The 27,653-nt window shown below is 51.5% G+C and overlaps 1 protein-coding gene across 1 annotated transcript in view; it reads right to left on the bottom strand.

Annotated features, from left to right (window-relative positions):
* Positions 1-8,756: 8,756 nt before the first annotated feature.
* Positions 8,757-27,653, bottom strand: part of PROM2 (prominin 2) — a 139,554-nt gene continuing 120,657 nt past the window's right edge. The window contains exons 2-24 of the mRNA XM_006873549.1: positions 23,108-23,359; positions 22,271-22,320; positions 21,432-21,634; positions 21,214-21,334; positions 20,857-20,920; positions 20,553-20,642; positions 20,046-20,245; positions 19,643-19,717; positions 18,818-18,881; positions 18,464-18,623; positions 17,962-18,114; positions 16,322-16,445; positions 15,684-15,775; positions 15,461-15,545; positions 13,911-14,057; positions 13,356-13,427; positions 11,531-11,623; positions 10,995-11,048; positions 10,601-10,681; positions 10,277-10,345; positions 9,475-9,564; positions 9,179-9,285; positions 8,757-8,820 (exon numbers count right to left, since the gene is read on the bottom strand). Of these exons, the coding sequence (XP_006873611.1) occupies positions 8,757-8,820; positions 9,179-9,285; positions 9,475-9,564; positions 10,277-10,345; positions 10,601-10,681; positions 10,995-11,048; positions 11,531-11,623; positions 13,356-13,427; positions 13,911-14,057; positions 15,461-15,545; positions 15,684-15,775; positions 16,322-16,445; positions 17,962-18,114; positions 18,464-18,623; positions 18,818-18,881; positions 19,643-19,717; positions 20,046-20,245; positions 20,553-20,642; positions 20,857-20,920; positions 21,214-21,334; positions 21,432-21,634; positions 22,271-22,320; positions 23,108-23,359 (2,510 nt within the window). The remainder of the gene's footprint in view (positions 8,821-9,178; positions 9,286-9,474; positions 9,565-10,276; positions 10,346-10,600; positions 10,682-10,994; positions 11,049-11,530; positions 11,624-13,355; positions 13,428-13,910; positions 14,058-15,460; positions 15,546-15,683; positions 15,776-16,321; positions 16,446-17,961; positions 18,115-18,463; positions 18,624-18,817; positions 18,882-19,642; positions 19,718-20,045; positions 20,246-20,552; positions 20,643-20,856; positions 20,921-21,213; positions 21,335-21,431; positions 21,635-22,270; positions 22,321-23,107; positions 23,360-27,653) is intronic.

The following is a 27,653-nucleotide window of genomic DNA, read 5'->3' as shown; positions in this document are numbered from 1 at the left end:
AAGAGGAGAACGGGACTGCCGGCTGGCAGCTGCCTCATGTTTGCTTGGACCCAGACGTAATTGTCACTGGCAGCTTCTCGCCCGCCCCCTGCCCATCCCTCCCTGCTTCCCAGCCTGCCTGCTTCTAACTGCTCCACCCCTCCACCTCCATCTCCTCGGCCTCCTCTCCCTCCGTCTCTCTCTTTCTCCATCTTCTTCTCTTTCTCTCAGCTGTCTCTCCCCCACACCTCCTCTGATCTTTCTCTCTTTTCCAACCTCCCCCTCTCATGTCCCTCTTTCTCTGCACCTCTTCCCTCCCTTTCTCTTTCCCTCTCTCATCCTTCTTCTTCTCTTTCTTTCTCTCATGCACACACACACACACACACACACACACATATTTACTGCCATTTTTCCAGCCCCTCTCTCAGGCTCTATGTCCCCAATTTCTGTGTGCGCAGTTCCCAGCTCTAACCTCTTCACCTGTCAGTCTCTGTCTAGCTTTCCCACTCTCCTGCTTGTCCTGTCACTGGGTGCCTTTCTCTATGCCTCTGTCTCTAAACACAGCTCCTCACCCCACCCTGTGCATGTGCACATACACACACACTCTTTTCTCTCATTTTGGTTACCTCCTGAGGGAGGGAAAGGGGTCTCAGGGGGCTCCAGGGCTTATGTTCCTGCCCCAACAGGGGTGGTCATGGGCACTAATCCAGCCTGAAGAGCCTCTTAGGGACATTTTGCAGAATAAGCCATCTATCTCCTCCCCTACTCCTTACTATCTCTCCTGCCTTACAAGACACAGAGGTGGAACAACCCTCCAACCACCTTGCTCTGAGGGTCCCTGAGGACAGTTGGAAGCCATTGAGAGCTGAATGGGCAACTAAGGCCACAGAAAGTGCCAAGGGTCTCCTCTGTGCCCCTCCTGCTGGCTGACATTCAGGCTGCCCTCTGCCCACTGTTGAACTTACTCTGGGTGCACGACTCCCTAATGACCTCACAGATGATGGCTCATATCCCAAAGAGGGCCCACCAGGGGCCACATTATGCAAGTAGCACTCAGGTCTCCTGTGAGTCAGAGTTGATCCCCACCTGGGTCTCTAGATGCCAGATGGCATTCTGTACAACTGAAGGACCACTGATCTCCTGCAGGGGCGGTAGAGGAAGATTGTTGCACCTTGGATGGCAGGCTCCTGGGCATTTGCTCAGCCCCAAAGGAAACCACCCAGGAGCCAGGTGCCCTGCAACCTTCGCCAAGTTTCCCTTTGCAGTGCCCTGAGGAACCAGACTGTGCCAGAGCCCTGTGACACTCCTTCCCCACATCGTGAGCCCAAGAACAAGTGCACACACATGCCCACTCCCCCTCTTTTTCTTCAATCAGCTCCAATTTTCAGATCCAGCCTGGAGTTGTTGGCCCACTAAGGCAGAGGAAGAGACAGGAAGCCAGGTGTTTATTCCAGCTGGACACCCAGGACAGGAACTGGCTTAGGAGAGCCTGAGCTCCCAGCCCACTGCACTCTGGAAAGCCTCTCTTGCAGGCATTAGCAGAAGAATCCAAACTTCTCATTGGCCATGAAGAGAAGGGGGTCAGCTGGGGAGGTGGCACACCTTCAGCTGGTTTTTTACCAGTGGGGTCAGCCCAGCAATTTCAGCCAAGCAAGGTCCCACAGCTAGAGCCTTGTCAGACATTGAGTGCTCATAGTGGCCTTGGGAGGAAGTTGTGGATAGACAATGTCTATGGTGGTAGTTAACAACAATACTGGTGGTGGTGGTTGTGTGTCGTGGAGTCTGTTCTGACTCATAGTGACCACGTAAGGTTGTAAATCTTTGATGAGCAGAAAGTCTCATCTTTCTCCTGTGGAGCACCTGGTAGATTTGAACTGCTAACCTTGTGGCTAGCAGCCCAACTCATAACCCACTATGCTACCAGAGCTCCTAAGACAGTGTTTATACATGATGCCAATGAGATCCAAAAAAGTGAAAGGATTTTCTTGAGGTCACAGGTTTAAAAGTGACAAAGTCAGGACACAGCCTAATCCTTTCTTTCCAAAGTTAGAACTGTGAGGGAGAGCTATCTCCAACCAGTTACATGTCCTGGTTCCATACATCCAGCTCAAACATACACAGGTAATTAAGAAACATACTTGGAAGAGTATCATGTTTGGTAAAGCAGAGGGTCGGGGAAAATGAGGGAACTCTCCAGGTAATGGATTGACACCGTGGCTGCAGCAATGGGCTCCAACATCCCAACAACGGGAAGGGTAGTTCAGGACCACACAACACCCTAGACAGGGTTGCTAGGGGTCAGAAGCGACTTGATGGCACTTAACAGCAATACATAAAGCCACCATGAGTCAGAGCCAAATGGACAGAAACCAACAACAACAACAAAGAAACAAGCTGATCACACTGTCCAAGACAGGCCCATCCTTCTTCATAGGGATGGTTCAAAGAGGTAGGATTAGAGAAGGCCACCCCCGAACTGGCACCACCCTCTTGGTGCATAGGAAATCTTGCACCCCGCCACTTGGCACACTTTCGGAAATTCCACTATTAAGGGATTCCTTTTTAGGAGTTAACAAGCTGGGACACAACAGGCTTAGGACAACTGCCCTCCCCTCCCAGGCTCAGGGAGACCTCCCACTGCAGCAGCCACCCAAAACAGAGATTTGAGGAGTGTAAGCCCTGCCCCATCCATGCACCCTTCACTCCTCAGCTGCTCTCAGAGGGTTGTCCACTAGGTAGGTAGGGAATGCAGACCCAGATAATAGATGTGTCGTGGGCACATAAGCATCCGCCAATTTTCTCAGGAGAATCTTACATTTTCCAAGAATTTGCTGGCAGAGTATCAGACCCAAAAAAGGTTAGGAAAGGCTGCGGGAGAACCTGCATTGTCAGCCATGAGCATTTCAGTCTGACGGGTTTCAGCTGTGGTTTTCCTTCCACGGGGCTGAGGGGGTGGCCAGAGGAAGAGGAGGGAGGGTGGTTAAGGAAGGGATCGTTTGGAGTCTGAATTCGGGTTGAGTTTCTTAATGTGACAAGATTTGAGTGAGTACATGACAGGAGCCAGTGGTAAGTCACTGAAATTAACCGAGACCCTGAGTGTTGCAAACAGTTAATATGCCCAGCTGCTAAACCAAAAGGTTAAAGGTTTGAGTGCCCCAGAGGCAGGTGGGAAGACAGGCCTACTGATCTACTTATGAAAAATTAGTCACTGGAAAACCTATTAGCACAGGTCTACTCTGACACACGTGGGGGTCGCCATGAGTAGGAATTGACTTAGTGTTTTGGGTTTTTTTTGTTAATTGCCCTTTACTCTCAGACATCGCAGGCCCTTTCTTTGGTTGGGTCTTGGCTCTGCCCACCCCTGGCCGCAGGCCCACAAGAGAGCAAGTTTTCTGACAGTCTTAGGGTTTGGGCTGCTCACCCTAACTGTGGACCTCACCACACTTGCTAAACCCTTTCTTCACCAGAGTTCAACAAAAGAAGCCCTCCTCTGAATGCCACAGCATTTGACAAATGTCACCATGATGTTGACCCAGCACAGCTTGTGGAATCAGAAAGCACCTCATTTCTGTCTTCCACTGGCCCTTTAAATCTCTTCTGTAAGCAGGTCACTTGGCTGGGTGGAAACCTGGGAGGCCCAGCATGCTTCTTGGTAGAGAAATACAGTCACTGCACACCCCACAAACAGGCTTCACTCAGTCCAGGCCCACAGCATTGTTAATTCTCTTGCTGGGAATTCAAAGCTGCCCCCAGCCCAGTACAGGCATGGTCAGGAACTGTGGTAAGCCTCCATCTGGAACTGTTCCTTGTTTCCCTTGACTAGGGTATTTCACACAGGCCTCAGGGAGCCCAGAATCCCCAACACCAAGGAGCACCTCCACAATCTCTCTATCAAGGTCTGTTCATTCTCCAGGAGGCTTTCTAGAGATTCCATGCCAACTCTGTCACAAGAGGTGCTCATGTAGGCCGTGGGAAATGAGTCTTTTACCTTAGCTCCACCATCAAAGCAGCCAGTATGTTTATCTTCCCCAAACTTTGTAGGTGGGGATAAGGCATCAGTCCACTGGATTCCTCAAACTTCAAGGGACATCATGAAGTTTCCTCTTCTGGCTTGCAGTCAAGGGAAGGTATCCCACTCCCTCCCTTGGGCTCAGCTTACCTCCCCAAAGTTCTCCTCTAACTCCAACACCACACCTTGGTACTTTTATTGTGAGTAGGGGTTTAGACCACCTCTTCCCTAAGTTCTTTATTTTATATGGGCAGAGGTCAGGGACCAGAACAAAGTCATCTGGTCCAGAGCACCTCACCTTCCTCCTCCCTTGCTCCAGAACTGTTCCAGGAGTGGCACATTCAGGGAAGTACAAAGAAGGATTGGGAACCATGGACTTCATTCCAGCAACAGGTGACATGCAGACCAGTCTGGCCTCCAGCCTCCTGGTTCAGTCCCTGCCATTCAGGTCTGGAGAGACAGTACAACAGAAGTTCAGGCTGATCCCAGGAAAATCAGATAGCGCCTGAAAGGCCATCATTGTCAGTTTCTTCCTTTTAAGTAAGGACTGTCCTTTTTACTCATGCTGCAGTTGGTCTCTGTGCCTTAGCTTTCTAAACTGTAAAGTAAGGGAATAGCAAAACTTGTTGTTAAACATCGACCAGTCAGTTCTGATTCATAGCGACTATATATATATATATATATATATATATATATATGGTTTCTGAGGCGTGGCAGGTGAGTTTGAACTTTGCAGTTAGCCTATCTTAGTTAATTCATGTAAAGCAAGCAGCATAATTTCTAGCTTATGTTGAGAGCTCAGTAAATAAATGCTGCCTCTCATTGTTTTTCCCCTCTGGTATCGAAGGTAAGCTCTTCTTTTCCCATCCATGTGACTCTCCCTTTGTCTGCACCACGCCAGCTGGAACTGCCCTGATCAACCAACCTCAGATGCACTGGCCCATGTGCTGTCTTTGACAAAAAGCTGCCCTTCCTGGTTCATGGAGACTTTTATTCTGGGACGGCCAGGTTGGAATATCTGGCAGAACTCCCAGGGTCCCCAATCTATCATCTCTCCTGCTACAAGGACAGCACCAAGACTTGGATCAAGTCTCTGTGGAGGCAAAGGCCTGGCTCCCACACAGCAACAGGGAATGGAGACTGGAGTGCACCCTGGTGGGAAGTTCCAGGGCCACTAAGACCAGGAGACTGAAATTCCAAGCCTGGCTGGGCTTCAATTTCCATGACCTTGGACCAACCACATAGAACTCTGAGTTTCCATTTGCTCAACCATGAAACAAGGATGCTCATTCCCATCCTTTTAGTACTGTTGTGATGACAGATGAGATTTGGGACCATAAAGGGCTTTGTGAATATAGATAAAGTCCTTACATACAGACAGTGAGATTAGCAGAATTCTAGCATTTCCAAACCAGGAAAATACACAATATCATTTTCTTTGTGACTGTTTCTATGTCTTTGTCGATTACTCTTGTTGCCAGGTTACCAGCCAACAGCCATGGTCTCCAAACTAAGCTCCTTGAAACGTCAAGTGTATGATTGGCTGAGCCAAGATCTCTGGACGCCAGATTAAAACAGTGACAGCCTTTTCCAAATTCAAAGGGGTAAAAAAACAAAACAAAACAAAAAAAAACACTGCTTATGGCAATGGTGGGCTAGGTAATTTGGACCAAATTCCCAGTTGAGGACAACTTAAAAAAGTAAACAAAATGTTTTTTAAGTCTGACCAAGGGCACTGGGGGACAAATAGTCAGTGAAGTATCACAGGGTCAAGATTTAAGGAAAAAAGGGAACCCAGAAACATGTGCCTGGCATCTGGGACTACTTTCTTCTTAGAAGGCTCTGCTGATTCCACAAAACAATGCTAATAAGCTGGGCAGAGGTTTTAATAATCTCTGAGGCTGAGGAAACAGAGTGCTTGGTAAATCTTTCATGCCTTTAGCTGGGACCCCAGAGAGCTTCACCTTAAGAATAAGAATGAACTAGAGGCTGATCAGCCAAATCTAAATCATCTCAGTCCCTGAAAGTAGATTTAAAAGATCCTACTTTCCTTGCAAACCAAGCCACCTATTAGAAGTAACCATAAATTCTCTTCAGGAAGATAACCTAACCCTTCTTGTTGTTAAGTGTCATCGAGTCTGTTCCAACTCATAGTGACCCTCAGAGTTTCTGAGGCTGAACATCTTTACGCAAGTAGAAAACCTCATCTTTTTCCCTCAGAGCGGCTGATGGGCTCAAACCATTGGCCTTGTGGCTGGCCAGAGCTACCACGCTCCATAACTTCTCCCTAGGCCTCAATTGTTTCTTCATGCTTTCAAGTACAAGGTGTGGTACTCAATAAAAAAGTGTCAGGTATATGAGTAGACAAAAAAAAAAAAAAAAAAAAGTAACAAAAGTCAAAAGTCAAGAGAAACAATAGACACTAGACACAGACCTATGAAAACTCCATATAAGGGAGTCATTAAACTTTATATGCCTAATATGATCAAATATGTAAAAGATAGGCGATTTTGATTAAGAACTAGAAGTGACTATTTTAATTGTTTAATTTCAATTTCCTTTATCCCATCAATTGCGTTCTTAAAATGCAGGGTGCTATTTCCCCTATACAGATCAGCTGAGGCGTATCAAGTAAAAATAAAGCCTGGGAAATGCCAAAAGATGAGGCTTTCTGTTCCTGTAAAGATTTGCAGCCTTGGAAACCCTATGCAGGTTGCTATATGAGTCTGAACTGACTCCACGACACCACTACCACCACCACCACATGCCTTATCCTAATTGTTGTGAAATGCCGTCGAGTCGATTCCAACCCATAGCAACCCTGTATAGGGTTTCTGAGGAGCAGCTGGTGAACTTGAACCGCTGACCTTGCAGTTCAAACTGCTTTGCAGTCTGGCGCATTAACCCACAGTGCCACACCAGGACTAATTACTAGCAGCAAATTTGTCTCTGGTCTGTAAGATGCAATTAAAAATAGACATGCTCTGAGACTTAGCCGACCACACCATAAAGGGCTTTCCACCTTTGAGAACAGTCATCTACCACCTTCTTCCCGTGTACCTGCCCAGATTCTAACTCTGCCCCTAAACTACAGAAGTCATGGCAAAAAAACAGCAGCTCCCATCTGCTGAGCATTTGTTTTGTGCCAGGCTCCTGCCTAGTACTTTCCATGCCTTATCACATTTAATTTTTACAACCCTTTGGGAAGGTTATGATTATTCTCCCCATTTTATAAATGGAGAAGCTGAGGTTTGGGGAACCTAAGTAACATGTTCAAGGTAGCAAAGTGTCAGAGCCAGGCTGTGAACCCAGGTCTTCCTGTTCCTGACTATCTGCTCCTAGAGTGGGCCCCACTCCCCTTCTGCTGATTTCTCAGACAATCCTTGGATGCCTGTAGTCAGGAGAGGCCTTGGGATTCTCCTCTCGACAAACACTCATTAAATGCCTGAGAGATCTGGTTCAAGGACCCAAGACCAAGGCTTAGGAAAGTGACAGCACTTTAATGGATCTGATGGTCCGTCCATCTTCTCTTCTCTTTCTTTCTCCTCTTCTGTGTTTTCATAACTCCGGGTCCAGCACACAGGGAGGGCACAGGAATGGAATAAGGGCAACTCAGGTCACTTGCACAAGACAGATGAGGCAAGGGCCATAGTGCAATATATTTCTCTGGCCACCAGGTCCATACAGGAAAAGCTGAGTGGAGCTGTGGAAGATGCTATGTCCCAGGGAGCCGAGGGAGGGTTACGGCTCAGGCCCCAGGTCCCAGTTCTCTTCCTAGGGAGTTTCTGAGGAACAGTGGTGCTATTGCTAACCCATGGTGCAGACATGGAGGCTAGGTCACCTCAGACAGGGCTTCCTCATGCCAGCTGGGGCCAAGGCCCTGGAGCAATGCAGGGTCAGGGCTATAAGGCAGAGACTGTAACCAGTCTCTGGAATGGGTATGATATTGCCTCTGCAAGTCCAGGCCTGGGCCATGTGGGCCCCTTGCCTGCTTGGTGGCTTTACCAGAATAGGTGGGTTGGGAAGGAGGGTTTCTGCAAGCCAGCAAGATAGTGATAAGGAAAAGGTAAAGAGAGGACAAAGGGGAGAAATGGCTTCCCTGGGAGGAGAAATCAAGGGCGGGAGATGGGCCAGGTATGATGTTGGAGTAGATAGGAAAGTCAGCTACAGACAAGAGGCAAGGAGCTTAGGGGTGAATAGGGGAGGGGCAGAAGGCAATAAACTGGGCTGATCTGGGTCTCTACCACCCACAGGTCTGAGGAGGGGGTTCTAGATAGCAAAAAAACAGGTTTTGTTTGGTGCTGATACACTACAGCAAAGGAGATATGGGGCAGACACCTGGAAGAACCTGTTGGCTTAGTTCAACAGAATTAAGTGTGCTTTTTAGCATGAATGGAAGGTGGGTGTCAGCAGTAGAAAGGAAACAGGTGAGAGGGGACCAGGTAAAGTAGAGCTAGGGGACAATCCAGGCCTGGGTGCCAGTCTGAGCTGCAGAAATCCCCTGACCCAGGCTGAGTCAAAGGGGAAGGAGCTCTTGTCTCCAGACAGGTAGCCCCAGGAACATCACCTTGCAATCAGCAAACATCTCTGTGGTGAATTAACAAGGAAGAGGTGGGGAGGAAGGGGGCAGAGTCAGACTCAGGCCTGACAGTCCAGCAGCTTGGTCAGTCTGACCAGCTCAACACCCAGATCCTGCCCTCCTGGACCCAGAGTCTCCCTCCCTGGGACTGAGGAATAATGAAGATATGGCCACTCACGCACTGGGGTGTCACAGCTTCAAGGAGGTGACGCGGGGAATGTGGAAGAGCTGTGTCTCCTCAGAGCTGGTGGAGCTGTGGCATCCGCAGAAAGAGAGTGAGGCCCCAGCCACAGGCCCTCAGCCCTGGACATAGGGACAAAGCCCAGAGCCCTGATTTTCCTTCCTGAGAAGTCCTCCAAGGGATAGGAAGAGGTCCAAGAAGCTATGCCCTGGGGGGAATGCATTGCAGCAAGAAGGATATGGGATGACATATGGGAGAACTTTATGACCCTGGAGCTCCTCAGAATGTATAGCTCTTCAAGATTCAGCCAGGCCCATCATCTGCCTGGGAGGAGTCAGGAGTGGGTCGTGGCAGGGGGCTGGGGCCCAGTAGCTGGAGGGACTCCGTCCTGGGATTCTACTTCCCTGAGGTATCCTGACCACCCCCTCACCTGAGACGTTTCCGGATGGGGCGGAAATATTTGGAAGTCTTGATGGCAAAGATGATACTTGGGATCAAGAAGAAGGTGCACCATGCCAGGCAGAACCAGAAAGCGTTCTGGAACAAGGGCCAGGGGGTCAGCCCACACTTACTGGAGAGACTCCTCACCCTTTATCCCAGCTACCCCCACAGATTCAATGAGGGGCATGGGGACCTCAGGGAATGGCTAAGGGTAGGCCTGGAAGGACAGGCCCTGCTTTGCCTCACAACCTGCTCAAAAGGCCCTGCTGAGCCTGGGACACTCACCCAGGGGTCAACCATGAAGTCACACAGGACCACACGGCCATTGTCCAGGGCTCCAGAGAGGGGCTGGCAGGTGGCAATGTGCTGAGTCACCTGTAGTGTCAAGATGAGGCAGATACATGATGCAGAGGCACCTAGATCCACAGGTGTGCACCCACACTCAGAGATGCTCACAGGGACACAGTTGTTCCCAGACACAAAGAGGTGGGTACTCAGAGAGACATATAGGTATACAGAGTGACAGGCTCATTGCTCAGTTCCCGCCCTTTTAATCCATTCACCAACCTGGGGGCCCAGCACTGTGCCTTAAGTCATATTATCATTAGAGAGCAATGGATGTGTGCATGTGTGCACAGATGGTTCTAGTATGCAGACACATGCACACACACACATGCACACAGACACACTTAGGTTTAGTCAGGGTTAGGTGAGACTCCCTGCAGGCCTGGTGTGGGTGTGCCCAAACAGTTTCCAGAGGCTGTGGTCAGCAAAGGCTGCAGGAGGAGGCAGAATTTGAGGACTGGGTTGGCCAAGAGGCCAGTAGAGGAAGGGCCTGGGCAAGGTGAGGACAGCAGCCTGGCTCACACCCAGGCCTCGCAGGGGGCAGCAGCAGAGGTTGTATAGGTAGAGCCTAACCAGCAAGCAGGGGGTTCCAATGCCAGGGTTAGGAGTCTGGTTTCATCCTTGAAGGCTTAGAGCACTGCCAAGGAGTTCCAAGGGGCAGAAGAGGGCAGAGCTAGGGCCTCTGGAGATTGGTGAGGGGCTGCAGTTGCTCAGAGGACAGGCGGAGTCTGTCTCCACTCACCTCGTCTCTCACCCAGGCTATGTACTGGGAGAAGTAGCCCATCTCCCGAGTCAGGAAACACTCACTTTGCTGCAGGGAAGAAAGAAGGCTTGGGCTGACAGAGGCCCCAGGAAACAGCATGGAACTTCTACACCCCCACCCAGCCCCCCCACCCCCACCCCCAGTTCCTGGCACTATCAGGACAGGCCAAATGGCTTTCTGGGGAGCCACAGTAAAGGAGAGGGCTGGAGGAGAAGTGTGGGCTGGGAACCCTGTGTGCCTCAGCCTCTGAGTGGTCTCCAGCTCTGAGGAAGCTCCTGCCTTTTCCCAACCAAGTCCACTCACATTCCTCATGATGCGGGTAGCCCAGGCAGGAAGTTCCCCTTTCAGGTAAGTGGCCTTGTTCAAGATGTCTGATGTCTCCACCTGGGGGGGAGGGAGGAGCTCAACACAGGGCCCTGCTCAGTTACACCCCACCCCTCTAACTCACACACAACACAATCACCTTAGGGAGGTAGGGCTAGGCCTGAGGACACAGAGGTCAACGACAGTGGTCCTTAGGATTGCCTTAGCTGCCCCATCCTCTTCCTAACCCCACCCCCAACTTCCAGTGAGTATGGACAAAGTAGATGGGGCCCCAAGCCTGGTAGGCTCTCCATTCCTGCCTCCTGCTTCCTGAGGTGGCAGAGAGCAGGCCCACCAGCTCCCGCCCCACATGTCCCCCTCCCTCAGCTGTCACCTGGAGATCTGGGGCAGAGGATGCCAGGGCTATGACACTGTGGTTGAGCTTTGCCTGCAGAGACAGACCAGGAATGGTTAGCAGGAGGGATGGGTGAGAGGGTGAGGCTCTCAGGTACCCCCCAGCCCCGTTTCTCTTGTTGGCCTCTATCTCTCCTCTCCCCGAAACATGACTATACGTCATGACCATCAAGTCGATCTCAATTTATGCTGGCTCCCGTGTGTTACAGAATTACTCCGTAGGGGTTTCTTGGCTATAAATCTTTTATGTTAAGAGATCACTGGGACTATTTTCCACAGCGCTGCCTGATGAGTTTGAACCGCCAACCATCAAGTCAATTCCAACTCACAGCAACCCTGTATAGGGTTTCTGAGGCTGTAACTCTTTATGGGAGCAGATAGCCTCATCTTTCTCCTGAGGAGTGGCTAGTGGGTTTGAACTGCTGACCTTGGTATTAGGAGTCTGTTGCTTATCCTACAGCATCACTGTGCAAACCTTTAGCACCATCCCCCAGGCTCCCTAAGCCCCAAACTTACCACAAGGGTCTGCTGGGAGAGGACCCTCTCCTGCAAGAGCCTTCTGAGCTCTCGGGCCTCCTCCTGCAGCTGCTGCCCCAGCACAGAATTGCTCTGTAGTGAGAGTAGGGAAGGCAGAGATCAGAATGGCACCTCACCCGGGGCACAACACCAGGCTTTGCCAATGGATCCTTTGTCAAGTCTTTCCCAGAGATACTGGAGTGATGTGGAAAGTTCTAAGCAGAAGGCTGAGGCAGCTCCAGAGCCTGAACTGAGGGCATGGGGGCTATTGGGCATCACTGCATGACCATCACAACCTGTCTGAGCGGCAGAGACACTTGTTGGAATTGCTGCAGCTCCTTGCTTACCAAATATGCGGGGCTGTTCTTGTTCAGGGATGGAGGCTGTTTATGAAATACCCTGGAATAAACTTCAAACTCCAAATGTTTATAAATATAAATGCTAATTTTTCCTGGTGGAGTTTCAGCACCTTAAAGCAACTGTTAAGATAGATGATTCATCACTTGGTCCTCCCAGTACTTGTCTCAGTGCAATCGGCAAGCAGTGCTTGCCCAACTTCACTGTTGCCTCATCTGACACACAATAAGATGTTTCACTTTCAGAAAATGGAGTTGCCATTAAGTCAGTTCTAACTCCTGGCATTGTCAGGTGTGCCGCGGTAGAACTATGTTCCACAGGCTTTTCCAAGCTGACTTTTCAGATCTTTCTTCCAAGATGGACTCAAACTAGCAATCATCTAGATAGGAGTTGGACACATGAGGAAGACTCATTAACAACCTGTAATATGCAGATGATACAACCTTGCTTGCTGAAAGTGAAGAGGACTTAAAAGATTTACTGATGAAGATCAAAGAGCACAACCTTCGATATGGATTACATCTCAATGTAAAGAAAACAAAAATCCTCACCATTGGACCAATAAACAACAATCTTATCAACGGAGAAAAGATTGAAGTTGTCAAGGACTTCATTCTTCTTGGATCAACTATCAACACTCATGGAAGCAGCAGTCAAGAAATCAAAGTATGTACTGCATTAGGCAAATCCGCTGCACAAGACCTTTTTCAAGTGTTGAAGAACAAAGATGTCAGCTTGAGGACTAAGGTGCGCCTGACCCAAGCCATGGTATTTTCAGTAACCTCATATGCATGTGAAAGCTGGACAATGAATAAGGAAGACCGTAAAAGAATTGATGCTTTTGAGTCATGGTGTTGGAGGAGAATATTGAAAGTGCCATGGGCTGCCAAAAGAACCAAAAGATCTGTGTTGGAAGAAGTGCAGCCAGAGTGCTCCTTGGAGGCCAGGATGGCCAAACTTTGTCTCTCACACTTTGGACATGTTGTTAGGAGGGACCAGTTTTGGAGAAGAATATCATGTTTGATAGGGTGAAGGATCAGAGAAAAAGAGGAAGACCCCCAGCGAGATGGATTGCCAAATCAATGGGCTCAAGCATGGCGATGATAGTGAGGTTGGCCCAGGATTGGGCAGTGTTTCGTTCTGCTGTGCATAAGGTCGCTATGAGCCGGTACCGACTCGATGGCACCTAACAACAACAACAATTCTATTTTACAGATGCAGAAACTGAAGCCCAGAGATGTTGAGTGATTTGTCCAAGGTCAGTCAGCCAGTCAGTGGCAGAATGGATGCTTTTGCAAAACCCTCAAGTTCAGACATGAGTCCAGGAGCCTCAGACCTTTATGATGGGAACCCTTGGTCCCTATCCCTTGTTCTTGTCCCCTCCCCAGTCCAAGCACTCTCATCCTCTCTGGCTTCCCAGGCCTCCCTCTGATTCCTGCCCTCCCAATGTGGTCTCAGCTCTCCTCACTTGAGCCGGGGCGAGTCCTTCCAGTTCCTGGGCCAGCTTCTCCATCTCAGTTTTCACCACAGGCTTCTGGATCTGGGGGGTGGGCAGACAAGAGAGACCAAGCTGGGGATACACCTCACTCCTCCAACCCCTTCTCTGCTTACCCTCAACATCCCCACAAAAAGTGCCCCATGTCAGCTGAGTCTATTGTGACATATCAGCTACTGTGAAATGTATCAGGCACTTTCTATCAAACTGAATAAAAACAAGGCACCCTCTGATGTTAACTCAAGGAGGTAGGCGACTTCCGACCAGACTTATCCACACCAATGGGTTCAGGACCATGAACAGCAGTACCTGCTGTTGGGTGGGGGCATTCCTGGCAGATCCCAGGCCAGAGAGTATATGGTCTGGGGACAATGGCAATAGGAAAAATCTTGAGGACTGTGGATGGGGTATCCGGGACACATGTGGAGGGAAAGTTGAGGCCAGGACAAGGCTAGGCACACCCAGCTCCTTTGTTGCCCCTCTGTCCTGCCTGCGCCTGGCTGGGGCACCTGACTGCCCGCTGCTGACCTGAACAAGAAAATCCGCGGAGTGGATCTTCTCAAGACCACTGCTCTTCAGGGCCTCCAGGTCCCGGCGGGAGGCAGCATTCAGCAGGTCCAGGTCCTGCAAGTCCATCTTGAGGTTCTGCAACTCCTGCTGCAGCTTGGTGGTGTACTGGGAGAGAGGGGACAGATGGGGCCCAGGGCTGCTTCTCTACGTAAGGGTCACCAGACCTCAGGGCCCTCCTCCAGGATATCCAGGGTCCCCCACGGTGGACACCCCTGGAGACCCAGCTCTCCTCCAATGTCTATCTGGAGGCTTCCCAGCTTTTCCAGCCCCTCTATTACATCAATGTTAAGGGCTTCATAACACCCATCGTTCTGAAATGACGTTGTTCATTTGTGTACTTGCTTATTGCAGTCTGCTCCACGCCGGCTGAACCTTTCTGCGTATTTCCTACCAACTTGCAGTGTGGCACACATTCAACAAACCATAAGAGTTTGTTAAATATGTGAATGAATGGATGGATGAGCTGAATGAAGTGCCAGGGAGAGTACAGTTTAAAATGACACCCTAGGCATTTCCCTACCATCTCTAGAAGAGATTTAGAGATCATGAAATGTTTTACAGATGAGAAATGTTTTACAGATGAGAAACTGAGGCCAGAGACGAGCATTTATTTGCCCAAGATTCTGCAGCAAGTTAAAGAACTAGAGGCCAGCTCTGTTCATCTCTCCCCTTCTCGCTATGCCACCTTCCCTGAGGGGAGAAACCTAACCCCTCAGAGGCAGGGGTCCATGCAGTGCTTCAGACATCAGTATAGCCAGGCATGGGGGGGTAGGGGGTTTGAAGGCAGACAGTGCCCTCCTGCCGCCCTGGAAAGCAGGCCTTGGGATGATACATAATCAGGAGTTGGCATGCTCTGTGTGTCAGGAGAAAAGTGGGTTTGCTCAGGACAAGCTTAGGACTGGAGAGGTCCTTCAGAACCTCCCTCTCACCTCACTTGGGAGTGGAAAGGAAAGATCCTGCATACCCATAGGACAACCACATTCTCAAAGTACATCTCTTCTTGGGAAGCAACACTTCCTTTTCTTTGTCCTAGAACTGTCTCTGGCCAGCACCCACATGTTTCTTTAGTCCCAGGTTCTGGGAAAGGCCAATTCTGGAGCCAGGCTGGGTAGGGTAGAATCCTGCCTCCACCATATACTGGCTGTGTGATCTAAGCAAGGCTTCTGTGGCGAGCCCTCTACCAACATTACTCAACTTCATTATAACCATTATCAGTGTTGCGCCTTTCCCAGCAACCCCCTCCACGGGAGACACAACCCAGTCCTCTCACTGCCACATTCTCTCCTACAACAACCTCAGCTGTGCTCAGAGCTGGTCAGCCCATCCACACACCCAGCAACCTTACTTCAGGCCAGGCCGTGAACTAGTGGGTGGGGTCTCTGCCCCTGAGGCACCTCAGTTGGACATGAAGACTTCTTGGATTCAAGGAGTCATGTCTCCATGGTGGCAAGACCTGAGGAGGGGTTCCACAGGAGGGTCCTCCACAGCCATCCACAAGTCTCTCCTACCTGGCTCATATCCAAGTGCTCCTCCAGGTCATAGGAATCATTGAGCTGCAGGACACTCCAGAGTGCAGCCCCGTCCTTGCACTGCCTGGGGAGGAGTGACCAGAAGTAAAGATGAGCAGTGAAAGACGGTGGGGGGTAGGGAGCTGACGCCACCCTGACTGCACACCCATCGCGGCTCCTCCCCACTGGCCCTCCCAACCCCCAGCCCAGGCTGTCTACTCACTTATAGGCCATGAGGATGCTGACGTTCTTCTTCAGGCCAAGAAGGTCAGATAGGTTCATGGATGGGGGCAGGTTTCCTGGAGTGTCTACAAACTGGTGATGTGGCAGGGGAGAAGGGGGCTGAAGCAGCTAGAGGAAAGACCACCAGGCTCCTCTAAGGCCTGGACCTGTACCATCTAGGCACGGCAGAGACCAGGAGTGGGAAACGCCCCTGTGACACCAGCCCTAATTTAGCCTGTAATTTTAGTGACCACAGGGCCTTACCTCCTTAAGGGGTCTCTTCCTAGAAGTGGTCAGCATGACCACCTCACCTGTGAGCATCTCAGCTCACCTGTGAAAGTTAGCCCCTCGGAGGCACATGGGGAGCCAGTTCCCAGCTCAGTGCTAGTAGAGGAGAGGGGTCAGGCCTGGGAGCATCCCCACAATCCTTTGCAGCACCCGTGGGACCTGAGAGCTCTCTCCCCCTCCCATTCCTGTCCACTGATGCTTTTCTCTCTCGGTCTCTTCCTGGATGGCTCTGTCTTCACACCTCCTGCCCCTCTTTGCTCCTTGGCTGCCTCTCTCTCCAGGCCCCTGGAACTCCCAGTTGCTCTGTCCACACCTCCCTCCTCCCTGGACCCTGAATGAAGGCAGGCCCACCTCGTAGAGCTCCCCACTCTCCCAGCTCCTGCACAGCAGTGTCTGCACGTTGCCGCCCACCAGGAAGGTGGCGAAGACCAGAAGGATGAGGGGTGCAGCGAAAAGGAAGCTGAAACCTACACCCCTGGAGAAAGGAAAGGACAGGGTTGAGGGGAGAGAGGAGGTTGGACCACACCCTCCATCCCTCTCAGATCCAAGGGTATGGTCAGAGTCAGCCCCAGGGCAGAGCCTCTTAGAGAAAGGAATTCATACAACTCAGCTTCCTGGCAGACTGTCCCCACCTCAGTCCCACCTTGTGATCTGTGCCTGACTGGCCATGGCAGTTATTATGCTTGAAGAGTTAGGACTGCTCACCTTTGGCTCTGGGCCCAGCCCTCAACAGAGCACCATATCTGACCTCATGCCATCCTGGCCCAGCAGAGGTAGCTGTCTGGAGGAAGGACCCTCAGACAGGAAGGTCCTAGAGTACCTCTTTGTGAGACTGGGTCCCACTCGAGTGTTGGAGATTTGGATATGAAACATAGGCTGTATTTCAGACCCTACCTGCCACTTTGGTCATACGCCTTTGTGCAGTGAGCAGCCTGCACAACTGTAATGTGGCAGCCCTGGCCTTAGAGACCACACGCCACCTCTGATGCTGCCTGTCATTGGTGGTGCTATGTGGATGCTGGGTTGAGAAGGATTCTCAGGCTGTGTCTGGGCTCAGTGGGAAAGAGTGCTCACTGATTCGTGCAGTCAGCACTGGTGTGAAAGCGGGAAGCGGTCTTTATCTACCATTGGTGCTGTAGGATAAGCACTGGCCTGCAAACCTCAAAGTCGGCAGTTCAAACCCATCAGTGGCTCTGTAGGAGAAAGATGAGGCTCTCTGCACTTGTAACCCCTGTACAGGGTTGCTAAGAGTCAGAATTGACTCAGTGGGTTTGGTTTTTTCATTCCTTTTATTATGGAGGCCTGGTGTAGCTCTGTAGGATAACTACTGGACCGCAAGTTCAGCTTGAACAGCCGGGTCAGCAGTTTAAACTCACCAGCCGCTCACTCCTCAGAAACCCTGTACAGGGTCCTCACTATGAGTCAGGATTGACTCAATGGCACTTAACAACAATAACATTATACTTGGGGGAGTTCTGGTATGACACTGTAGGATAAGCACGAGGCTGCTGATTGCCAGGTCAGTGGTTCAAACCCAACAGCTGTGCCTGAGAAACCTTACACAGGGTCACTATCAGCCTGAATGGACTCAACAGCACTTAACAACAACAACAATAACATTATACTTGTATGGGATCACTGATGGTGCTGTCAGGTAAGCACTGGACTGTTAATTACAAGGTTGGTGTTTCAAGCCCACTAGTTGTCCTGTGGAAGAAAGATGAGGCTTTCTGCTCCTGTAAAGATTTACAGCCTGTCACCACGAGTCAGAATCAACTCAAGAGCAATGGGGTTAGCTCTAATACAACCCTTTTATATAGATGAAGACATCGGCACCCAGTTGGATCAACAATTCACCCAAAGTCACTTAATGAGTTGGTATACAAGCCAGCACCAGAGCCCAGAACACTATTTCTGTAGCCATACCAGGACTGTCTGTGGGAGGGAGAGGAATCTGGCAAGTTTCCTACCCTCTCCCAGCCCTTTCTTACATCATGAGGAAGCGGGCTCCGGTCTCGCCCTTGGCCTCTGCGTGGCTGGGGTCCTCTCTGGTAGACAGCCCCCAGATACCCAGGCTAAGTCCCAGCAGGTTACAGACCACAACAAGCAGGACCATGGAACACAGCACACAGCCCACAATCCACCTGCCACAGAGAGGGTGAGGGTGTCAGAAAAGTGAAGGCAGGCAGGTGGGCATGAGGTGGGCTGGTGAGAGACATACAGGGGTGAGTGGGGGCTGGGTGAGACCACTGGTCCCAAGACTAGGGCATTAAAAGTGCAAGTATGGATACTTCCTGAACCTCACTGCTCCTATAGATTCCACAGGCCCAGGCCCCAAGGGCACATAGACAGGAGGGGCATGGAGTCCTGACGGGTAAGGGGACTTGGCTTAATTGGAAGCAGAGACTCAGTACAACTGAGAGCTGGAATTTGGGCCTAGAGCAGCTGAGAGGCTCAGCTGCCCACACCACCCACACATGGGCTCCCAGGCACCTGTATCTCTCGTATCTCTGCACCTCCTGCAGGTAAGAGCGGCTACTCTGTTCTGCGTCTTCCAAGGTCTGGCTCCAGCGAGCGGCAGCATCTGAGCCTGGAAATGCTTCAGCCAGTGTACTGAAGCCCTGGGGTTCCTGAGCCACTGCCTTCTTCAACTCTGCCCAAAGCAATGGGTGTTTATGGGATGGGGAGTTCTCCCACAGGCCAGGGGAGAAGAGATACAGGCAGGAAGAACATCTGGGATCCAAAGAGAGGGTCACCTCCCAACCCCAGAAACCCCCAGGAGACACCCCTGCCCGACTCCTTTGTTAACACGGCCTCCCGGCAGGGTGTGAAACAACAGGGCCTCACCTTTGACCACATCAGCAGTCTGTATGGTAGCCAGGAATGGGAGGGCATTGAAGGTGCTGTTCTCCTGCAGGAACCAAACAGGGCTGTGTTCCACCCTCCACCCTGGTTCCCCAGCTTAGGGGACCCCAAAACCACCAGACCCAGAGGCAAGGGATCCTTCCTCTGTAGAAAGAACAGGCTTCCATTTGTTCTGTTGGTCACTGTCCTCTCCCAGTCCAGCTTCCCAAAACATGACTCCTGGTTTCAATCCCTCATCACTTCTTGCCTAGACCATTGCAGCAAACTTCCACACTGCTCAGAACCTTCCACTAACTCCTCCCAGAGGAACACCTACATTCCTCAGTGGTAGTCAAGGGTCTCTGTGATCCAGGTCCAGCCCACCCTACCAGCCTCCTCTTTTACCTCCTTCCTCCGTGAACCTTCCGCGCCAGCCACCCAGCACAGCTGACTCACCATTTCCCCCATGCCAGACACTTTCCGTTCCTTGTGTCACAGGTGCTAACTGATACTGGACCCTCCATCCTACACACAGCCTGCCTCTCCTCCAGAGCTCAGCTTGAATGCCCCCTTTCCTTCCCACCCCCAATCCCTTGAAGGCTTTGGCTTCTTTCTGGGCTCCAAACTTGCTGTCTGCCTGCCTGCCCGACTAGACTGTATGCTCCGAAGGTGGGCTTAAAGAGCCTCCAGCCCAGGTGGTAGTAGATGAGGCCCTGATTGGACCCAAGTCTTAGGTTTGACTGGGTTCCTAACCTCAAAAGGGGGAAACTGAGTTCCTAGGTAGTTAGGAGAAGTGGGAGGTAGATGGCAGGGAACAGGGATACTCACCTCCTGGACCATGGCAGAGAAGTTGGCTTCTGGGACACCCTTCAGCCGATGCAGGACATTGTCCACAGAGGGCACCTGAAATGGGGGTATAATTATAAAGTCCACAAAGAGACGTAAAAGGGACCCCTAGGGGAGGGTGGGAGGGGACCCTCAGAGCACAGCCTACTACCCTGGGTGGTATTGAGAGCTCACGGAGCTCATGTATAGGGCAGGGCAGAAAGAGAAGCTGTGACAGGCTGCTGACATGCCCATCATGATGGTGAGTGGAGGCCTGGGAGGAACAACAAGGAGCAGTCAGAGGAAAGTCAGGAGACACTCATCTATAGGAAACTCAGGTGCTCAGGGGTCCTGGCGAGCACCCTCCTTTACCTCCTAGAGGCCTCTGTGCTGGGCCTATACCTACCTGTCTGAAGTCAGCGCCCAGTTCCAGGGCTCGGGCCTGGCTCACAACCCCTGAGCAACCCTGGCAGCCAGGTCCCTGCAGCAGGGTCAGGATTTGTTCTCGACGCTCTACTATGGCTGGCTCCAGCTCCTCCTGTCCCCTTCGCAGCTCCACCGAGGTGGCATTCAGGACTTGGAGATGGTCCACAGAGACCTGCAGGGCTAAGAGACCCACACCTCAGAGCCTGGGGGAAGGCAGAACCCTCCCACTATACCCCCTTTCACCAACCCTAGGAAGGGATGCACTCATTAAGCCTTGTTAGTTACAAAGGAAATCGCCCCAGGGCAGGTTAATCAGGCTGTGGCCGGAATGCCACAGGGTCTGAGAGCCGGGAATAATGCAAATGGAAAGTCCTGGGTGGGGCTGGCAGATGCAGCACAAGAAATCCAGGGCTGACTGAGGGTGGGGCCTGCCCTCCAGGAAGACACCTGCTCAGCCCACACCTACACTGGACGGGGCTGGGCTCACCATGGCCCAGGCTGAGCACTGAGGCCAGCACTGGGTAGATCGTGCTCTTGAGATGGGTGTGAATCGCACTGCCTATGCTTGCACCGACACCTGGAGAGCAGAGGTGGTCTGTTGGATTGGTCCTCCGGGAGCTTAAGGGGCCTCCCAACACAACCCCCAGCCATCCCCGGCCCCAGGAATGAGCTCCATCAGAGGCCCATCCCAGGGGGAGTCAAGGGCAAGGGAGTGAGAGGGCCCCCCCAAGGCAGGCCTGAGCAAGGGGCCATTAAGGCTAGCCAACTGGCCATCCAGCTGTCTCCCTCACCATCCAGTTCCTGCAAGACTCGTTCCTGAGGCAGGGAGAACTGCTGCGCCACAGTTTGCAGCTCCTAGGCAAACACAGGGGGACCATGATGCTGCCATTCCCTCTCACCCACAGCCTGCCCCCTCCACTGTCCCCTCCATGGCCTCTCACATAGCAGGAAGGCCATGCCAGTGCCTCATCCTGAGGACACCACAGGTGTATTTACAGAACTTACCACCAGGTGGCAGTCAGGTGCAGGGAGGAAGGTGCCCCTTTCTAACTTGCACAGCAGCTTGCTATGGGCCACCAGGGGACCCATGCTGCTCTGTGCTTTCTGGGCCTGGTGCTCAAGGGGTGAGTTGGGTTAATCGGGCTCACCTTGGGGACATCAGAGACCAAGCCCCGGAGGCTGAGCAGAGTCTCAGGCACAGCCTCAACACTGGGGCGCGTCTCCTCATGCACACGCTGGTTGGTGACAAAAGCACAGACTAAGCCAATTCTGTAGGGACACAGGAGAGGAGAAAGGAGCTTTTTGGGTGCCCATGAGCACTGTGGGCCATGGCCCACCCTCCCACCTGCCCCGGGCAGCCCCTCACAGCAGCACGAGGGTGGTCAGCAGCAGGAAGGCCATGAGGGTGCCTCGCTCACAGGCCATTGCCTTGTGCTCGGTCTTCACACGGCCTCCACAGCGCCGGCGGCAGCGGCAACAACAGAAACAGAGTCCGGTGATGGGCACCACCAGGAGGTAGAGAGCAGCAATCACAGCACACACTACGTAGCCAGCCTCATACCGAACTACCTGGGCAGGGCAGCAAGGTGTGAGGGGTTGCCCTGAGTCCCACACTTGTGCCCTCCTACTCCAGAGGGCACCCAAAAGGGCAGGGAACACAAAAGTGACAAATCCTTTGCATGCATCTGCATGCAGCCAAGCTCTCACAAGAGGTGGACAGAGTCCTTATTATTAATTCTCATGAGATAAATGGGGAAATTGAAGTTCAGGAAGATTAAGGCCTCGTTGCAAACCCCACTGCCAGTAAAGGGCAGAATTCTGGTTTGAACCCAAGCCTGCCAACCTCAATACTCATGGAAGAGGAGAAAAGATGCCAACCCGAGACCCCCAGTCTGGCACAATCAACCAGGTGGGCTGGGCTGGGCTTTTCTACTTCCTCCCCTCAAGCTCAAGGAGCTCTGGTAGTGTAGTAGTTACGAATCAGGCTGCGAACCTTCAGGTCAGCAGTTCGAAACTACCAGCTGTTCCACGGAAGAAAGATGAGGCTTTCTGCTCCCATAAAGATTTACAGCCTCAGAAACCCTGTGCAGGGTCATTCTGAGTTAGAAGTGACTCCATGACACATAACCAACCAACCAACCAACCAACCAACCCCTCAAGCTCATCCCTAAACTCCCTCCCCCAGTACCTTCCCCCAGGGTTTACCTCATCCACCTTCCAGGAGGACGGTTCATTCAGTATGGCCTTTACCAACTCTACCAGAAAGAAACAGGGGTTCAGGAGCAGCGACTACCCCACCCCGGTGTTTAACATCCTACACCAGGTCAAGGTAGGTGCTGGGAGGGCTCCTCCTACACATGGCACCTTCAGAGAGCAGTGTCAGTGCAACTGCAGCAGGGGGGCTGAGGGGAGGTCTGGTAGACTTCCTGAACCCTACAGGTAGGCCATGCAGCTAGGAAGCCTCTTCATTGTTATTAAGTGACCTGGAGTCTGTTCCAACTCATAGGCACCCTGTATAGGGTTTCCAAGGAGCAGCTGGTGGGTTTGAACCACTAACCTTGCAAATAACAATCCAGTACTTATCCTACAGCTCCACACCAGGAGTCTGAGAAATCACTAGACTGCACAAAAGCAGAAAGGGGGGCCTGACCCAGCAGCCCTTCCCCTCAAGGGGGCAGAAGACAAGGCTGGGAGGGGTCCAGCAGTCCCTCCTGGTCCTCCCAGCCCTCAGCACCCCTAGAGCCAGAGAAGGTGTCCACCAGGTCTTTGGGAATGTCTGATGAACCCTCTTCTACTTTACAGAGAAGCTGTGGGGAAGTCTTTTCCAAGGTCACACAGCAAGGTCTCCAGGTGGCCCCCGGGGCACACAAGTACTACTGAGAAGGAAGATGGGGGTAGAGATCTGCAGAATGCCGTTCACTCCAAGCCCTGCTGACAGAGTTGGTGCACCCCATGCTTGAGGGAAAAGAGGGGAAGCTGTTTGGGGACCCAACACCTCCAGAAGCCCAAGAGGGACGGATATGGGGAAAAGGGCGCACTCACCCGCCGGGAAGGGGTTGAGCTGCACCACCGAGAGGAAGCGACGCACGGTGCCATAGAGGGGGTCCAAGGGCCCCTGAGCGCGGACACGAGGGGCCAGCCACCGGGCCCTGGTCGCCGGGGCGAATGTCAGGCGCTCCGCTGGGCCAAGGGACTCGCAGTCCGCGGCCCAAACCCCTGGTAGGCCCAAACACAGGCCCAGAAGGGCTAGCAGGAGACACCAAGAGCGCGTCATGGGATCGAGCGGGTGGGCAGCTGGACAGGCAGAAGCGGGTTCAGGCGGCAGAGGGTGCAGGCGGAGCACCAGGCAGGACGTGCATCCTTCACCAGCCTTCCTCCCTCGGTCCCGCGGCTCTCAAAACCGGCTGGACAGGTTTGGGCTCCTGAGCTACCTGGGTGCCCGCCCGAAGCGCAGGAAGGGCATGGGCGGAGGCCTGGGGTAGGGGGCTGGGTCTGGCCCAGACCCGCCCTCACAACCTGGGATGGGAGCCCCTCCCCAGTCCTCCTCACAGGATTTCCCTGGGGAGGGGTTGCCTACCCTTTGGGTGGGAGAGGCAACACAATGGCTCTGGATCACCTAGAGTGGCCGAGATTCAGAAAATCACATTCCATGCCAAAACCTAACAGTTCTTCTGGGTCTGGGAAAACGCATCTCCTGAAGCTCTTGGCCAAGGGGACCAAGATCAGACACACAGGCTTCAGAAACCAGGCTTGTCCTTCCAGTTTCCTCTGAGGACAGCTCACTGCACATTGCCTGGTCAGTCTGGAACAGCGAGGATGCCGGGCTTCATCCAGGGTGGCTTTATTAGAATGGGCCCTCTCATACATGGCCCACTAGGGCAAAATCCTCTGGGAGCCCAAATGTAACAAATGCGTGCCCTCTGGCCCAGCAATTCCCCATTGAAAGGAAGAAGCAGGGATAGGCCCAGAGATGTGTCTACACAGGTCTCCATCTGTTTTGTAAACTTCTGTGTGCCCAGTGCTGGGAAAGGTGCTTGTAGATGAGCAGGTTGTCCGGAAATATTGCTGAAGAGAATGGAAGATGTTTCTGGAAGCATTATTCATGCTACATAATGAGTCCTGATGACCAATACAGAGAGTTGGTGAAATGAGCATCTCACACAGCACATGGGCAGTCATTAAAGACAATGATGTGGAAACGGTTCTTTTGATCTGAAAGATATTCACAATGTATTTAATGAGTGCAAGTACTTATTACTAAACAGTACATAGGGTGAAGACATAAAATAGTGTTCCGCACTAGGTGTAATCATGAATGACTTAGTTCTTTTTGCTCATCTTCTTTTAGTGCTTAACTTCTGCTCCTTGGAAACCCCACACAGGACTGCCATGAGCTAGAACTGACTCAATGGCACTTAACAACAGCTTCTTAACTTTTGTGCAATGAACATGTGTTTAAAGAAGTAATCAACGCCTGTGAGTTTCCATAGAAGCTTCCTCCAAAAATTAGAAGCCCTGAAGGAGGGAGGAGTCTCAGCTGTCATCTGTGGAATCTCCAGGGTCAGGGCACTATATTAGTTCAGTAGTTGGTTGAGAGGTGGTGAGGGGTACATAGAGGTTGGGTTGGTCATGGTGGGATCAAGGGTAAAGAAGTAAGGACTTCAGTTTGAGTCAGAGCTGGCCCACAGCAGGGTCCTGACCTTCCCATTGCTGCCCCCGCAGTTTTCACCTAGCCAGGGGACAAGAGAATAGTACAGTAGCAGAAATTGCCCATTTAATAGCAGGCTTCAGACAGGAAACGGGACCTCATCCAAGGGTGACTCAGAAATGAGGATCAGGCTGTGGCATGGGATAGGCTGGGGATGCCCTGGCACTCTAGGGACAAGGGAGGAGGCTGCAGACCCCTGAGGGGTTCTGCCCCAGCACTGTCCCTGGGACCCAACCCCATGATGTGGAAAGAGGCCCCTGACCACTTGGTGATGTGACTGTGCCCAAAAGCTAAATACAGGCTGTACTCACCGCACCCTCCTCCCCACACCCTCCTCACCTGACTCATCTCCCAGTCTGGCATCTATGCTAGGGAAACCTCGGGTCCCCTGGAGCCTGCTGTCTCCCCAGGGCCTGCCTGCTCTTTCCTGTTCCTACAAATCCTGCTGTCTGAATGATTCCCCTGCTGACAACTTTCTAACTTTGGTGGTGGTGGTAGTGGTAAGCTGGGGAGACAGTTTCGACTCATAGCAACCCTGTATAGGGCTTCCAAAGCTGTAAATCTTTAGGAGAGAAGAAAGCCTCATCTTTCTCTCACCAATCAGCTGGTAGATTCAAACTACTGACCTTTCAGTTAGCAGCCCAATTCATAATCCACTACGCCACCACGGCTCCTTTTTCTAACGTTGTTGTTGTTATGTGCCGTGGAGTCGGTTCCAACCCTGTACAGGGTTTCCAAGGCTATAAATCTTTATGGGAGCAGAAAGCCTCATCTTTCTCCCACGTAACAGCTGGTAGTTTCAAACTGCTGACCCTGAGGTTCGCAGCTCGATTCATAACCACTATGCTACCAGAACTTTAGTCCCATACTTATTCAACAACCAGGCCAAACACATTGCCACTGAGTAAATTCCGACTCATGTCGGCTCCCAATGTTATGGACTAGAACTGTTCCATACGATTTTCTTGGCTGTTATCTTTTTAGAAGCAGATCACCAGACCTCTGTTCTATAGTACTGCTGGATAGATTAGAACCACCAACCTTTAATTTAGTAGTCGATTGCAAACCATTTGTGCCACCCAGGGACATCCAAAACCAAACACACTTGTCATCAAGTCGATTCCAACTCACGACTGTATCTAGGGTTCCCAAGCCTCATTTTCTGCCAGAAGGTTTGAACTGCCAGTCTTTTTGTTAGCCGCCCAACACTTAATCCACAGCACCACCAAGGACATCAATAAGAGAGAAATAGTCCTTATCCAACATGACATCATTCACTTGTGCAATTCATCAGTTGCCATCTACTCAAGGTCAGCAGTTCAAACTCACTAGCCGCTCCTCGGACACCCTATGTAGGATTGCCATGGGTCAGAACCGATTTGACGGCACTTAACAACAACAACTCTGACTCATGGCAACCCCATGTGTTTCAGAGTGGTGGTGGTGGTGATTGTGTGTTGTGGGGTCAGTTCCGATTCATAGTGACCTTGTAAAGGAACTGTGCTTTATAGGGCTTTCAATGACTGATTTTTCAGAAGATCACCAGACCTTTCTTCCAAAGCACTTCTTGGTGAAATTGAACCCCAAACCTTTCAGTTAGCAGCTGAGCTCATGGACTGTTTGCACTACTCTGGGAATCCATTGTGCAATTGTTGTTGTGGTTATTAAGTGTCGTCAAGTCAGTTCCGACTCATAGCAACCCTCTATGGAGTTTCCCAGGAGTGATTGGTGAGATTAAACGGCCAACCTCATGGTTCAAACTGACCTTACGATCCAATGCTTTATCCCACAGCACAACCATTATAGTTGTTGTTAGGTGCCATCAAGTTGGCGCCGACTCATAGTGACCCTATGAACAGCAGAATGAAACACTGCCAGATCCTGGGCCAACCTCACTATTGTTGCCATGCTTGAGCCCATTGGTGCTGTTACTTAGCCAATCCATCTCTCTGGGGGTCTTCCTCTTTTTCTCTGACACTCCACCTTGTTGTTGTTGTTAAGTACTGTGGAGTCGGTTCTGACTCATAGTGACCCTACACAGGGTTTCCAAGGCTGTAAATCTTTACGGGAACAGACAGCCTCATCTTTCTCCTGTGGAACAGCTGGTAGTTTTGAACTGCCAACCTTGAGGTTAGCAGCCCGATTCGTAACCACTATGCTACCAGAGCTCCTTGACACTCCACCTTACCAAACATGATATCCTTCTCCAGTGACTGGTCCCTCCTGACAATATGTCCAAAGTATGAGAGACCAAGTTTGGCCATCTTGGCCTCCAATGAGCACTCTGACTGCACTTTTTCCAACACAGATCAGTTGGTTCTATGGGCAGCCCATGGCACTTTCAATATTCTCCTCCAACACCATAACTCAAAAGCATCAATTCTTCAACTATCTACCTTATTTATTTTCCAACTTTTACATGAATATGAGGTTATTTAAAATACCATGGCTTGGTTCCGGAAAAAGATGGCGGATCAGGTGGAAGTGTAGTGACGAGCTCTGTCGAGAACAACACAGAATACAGGACCAAGAAAGCTCAGGGAATGGTCTCAGTACTCTGAACCACATATAAAGGAATATCTAGAAGGTTGGAAGACTTACAGCTGGGAGTTTGTGGCAGAAGCAAGAAATCAATTGCTTCCTGGTTCATGGTGCTCAGCTGTTCCAGGAGCTGCCATTTTGTGTGGGCCAAGTGGGGAAAGGATCAGAGCAGCCACGGACGCCTGACAGAGCCGAAGGCATTCTTTTTTTGGTATCTTTTCGTTGGTCCCTTGCTGTGTGCGTACCTCCATTCTGGTGACTATAGGGGTGCCTGAGCTGGCGGATACTCCAGCCCCACCCTCGGAGGGTTCTACTACGCATGTGCATAGATCTCCTCGA

Source organism: Chrysochloris asiatica, unplaced genomic scaffold, assembly GCF_000296735.1.
Source record: "Chrysochloris asiatica unplaced genomic scaffold, ChrAsi1.0 scaffold00245, whole genome shotgun sequence".
NCBI lineage: Eukaryota > Metazoa > Chordata > Mammalia > Afrosoricida > Chrysochloridae > Chrysochloris > Chrysochloris asiatica.
The sequence above is the reverse complement of the archived record's forward strand: the minus strand, read 5'-3'. Positions and strand labels throughout refer to the sequence as shown.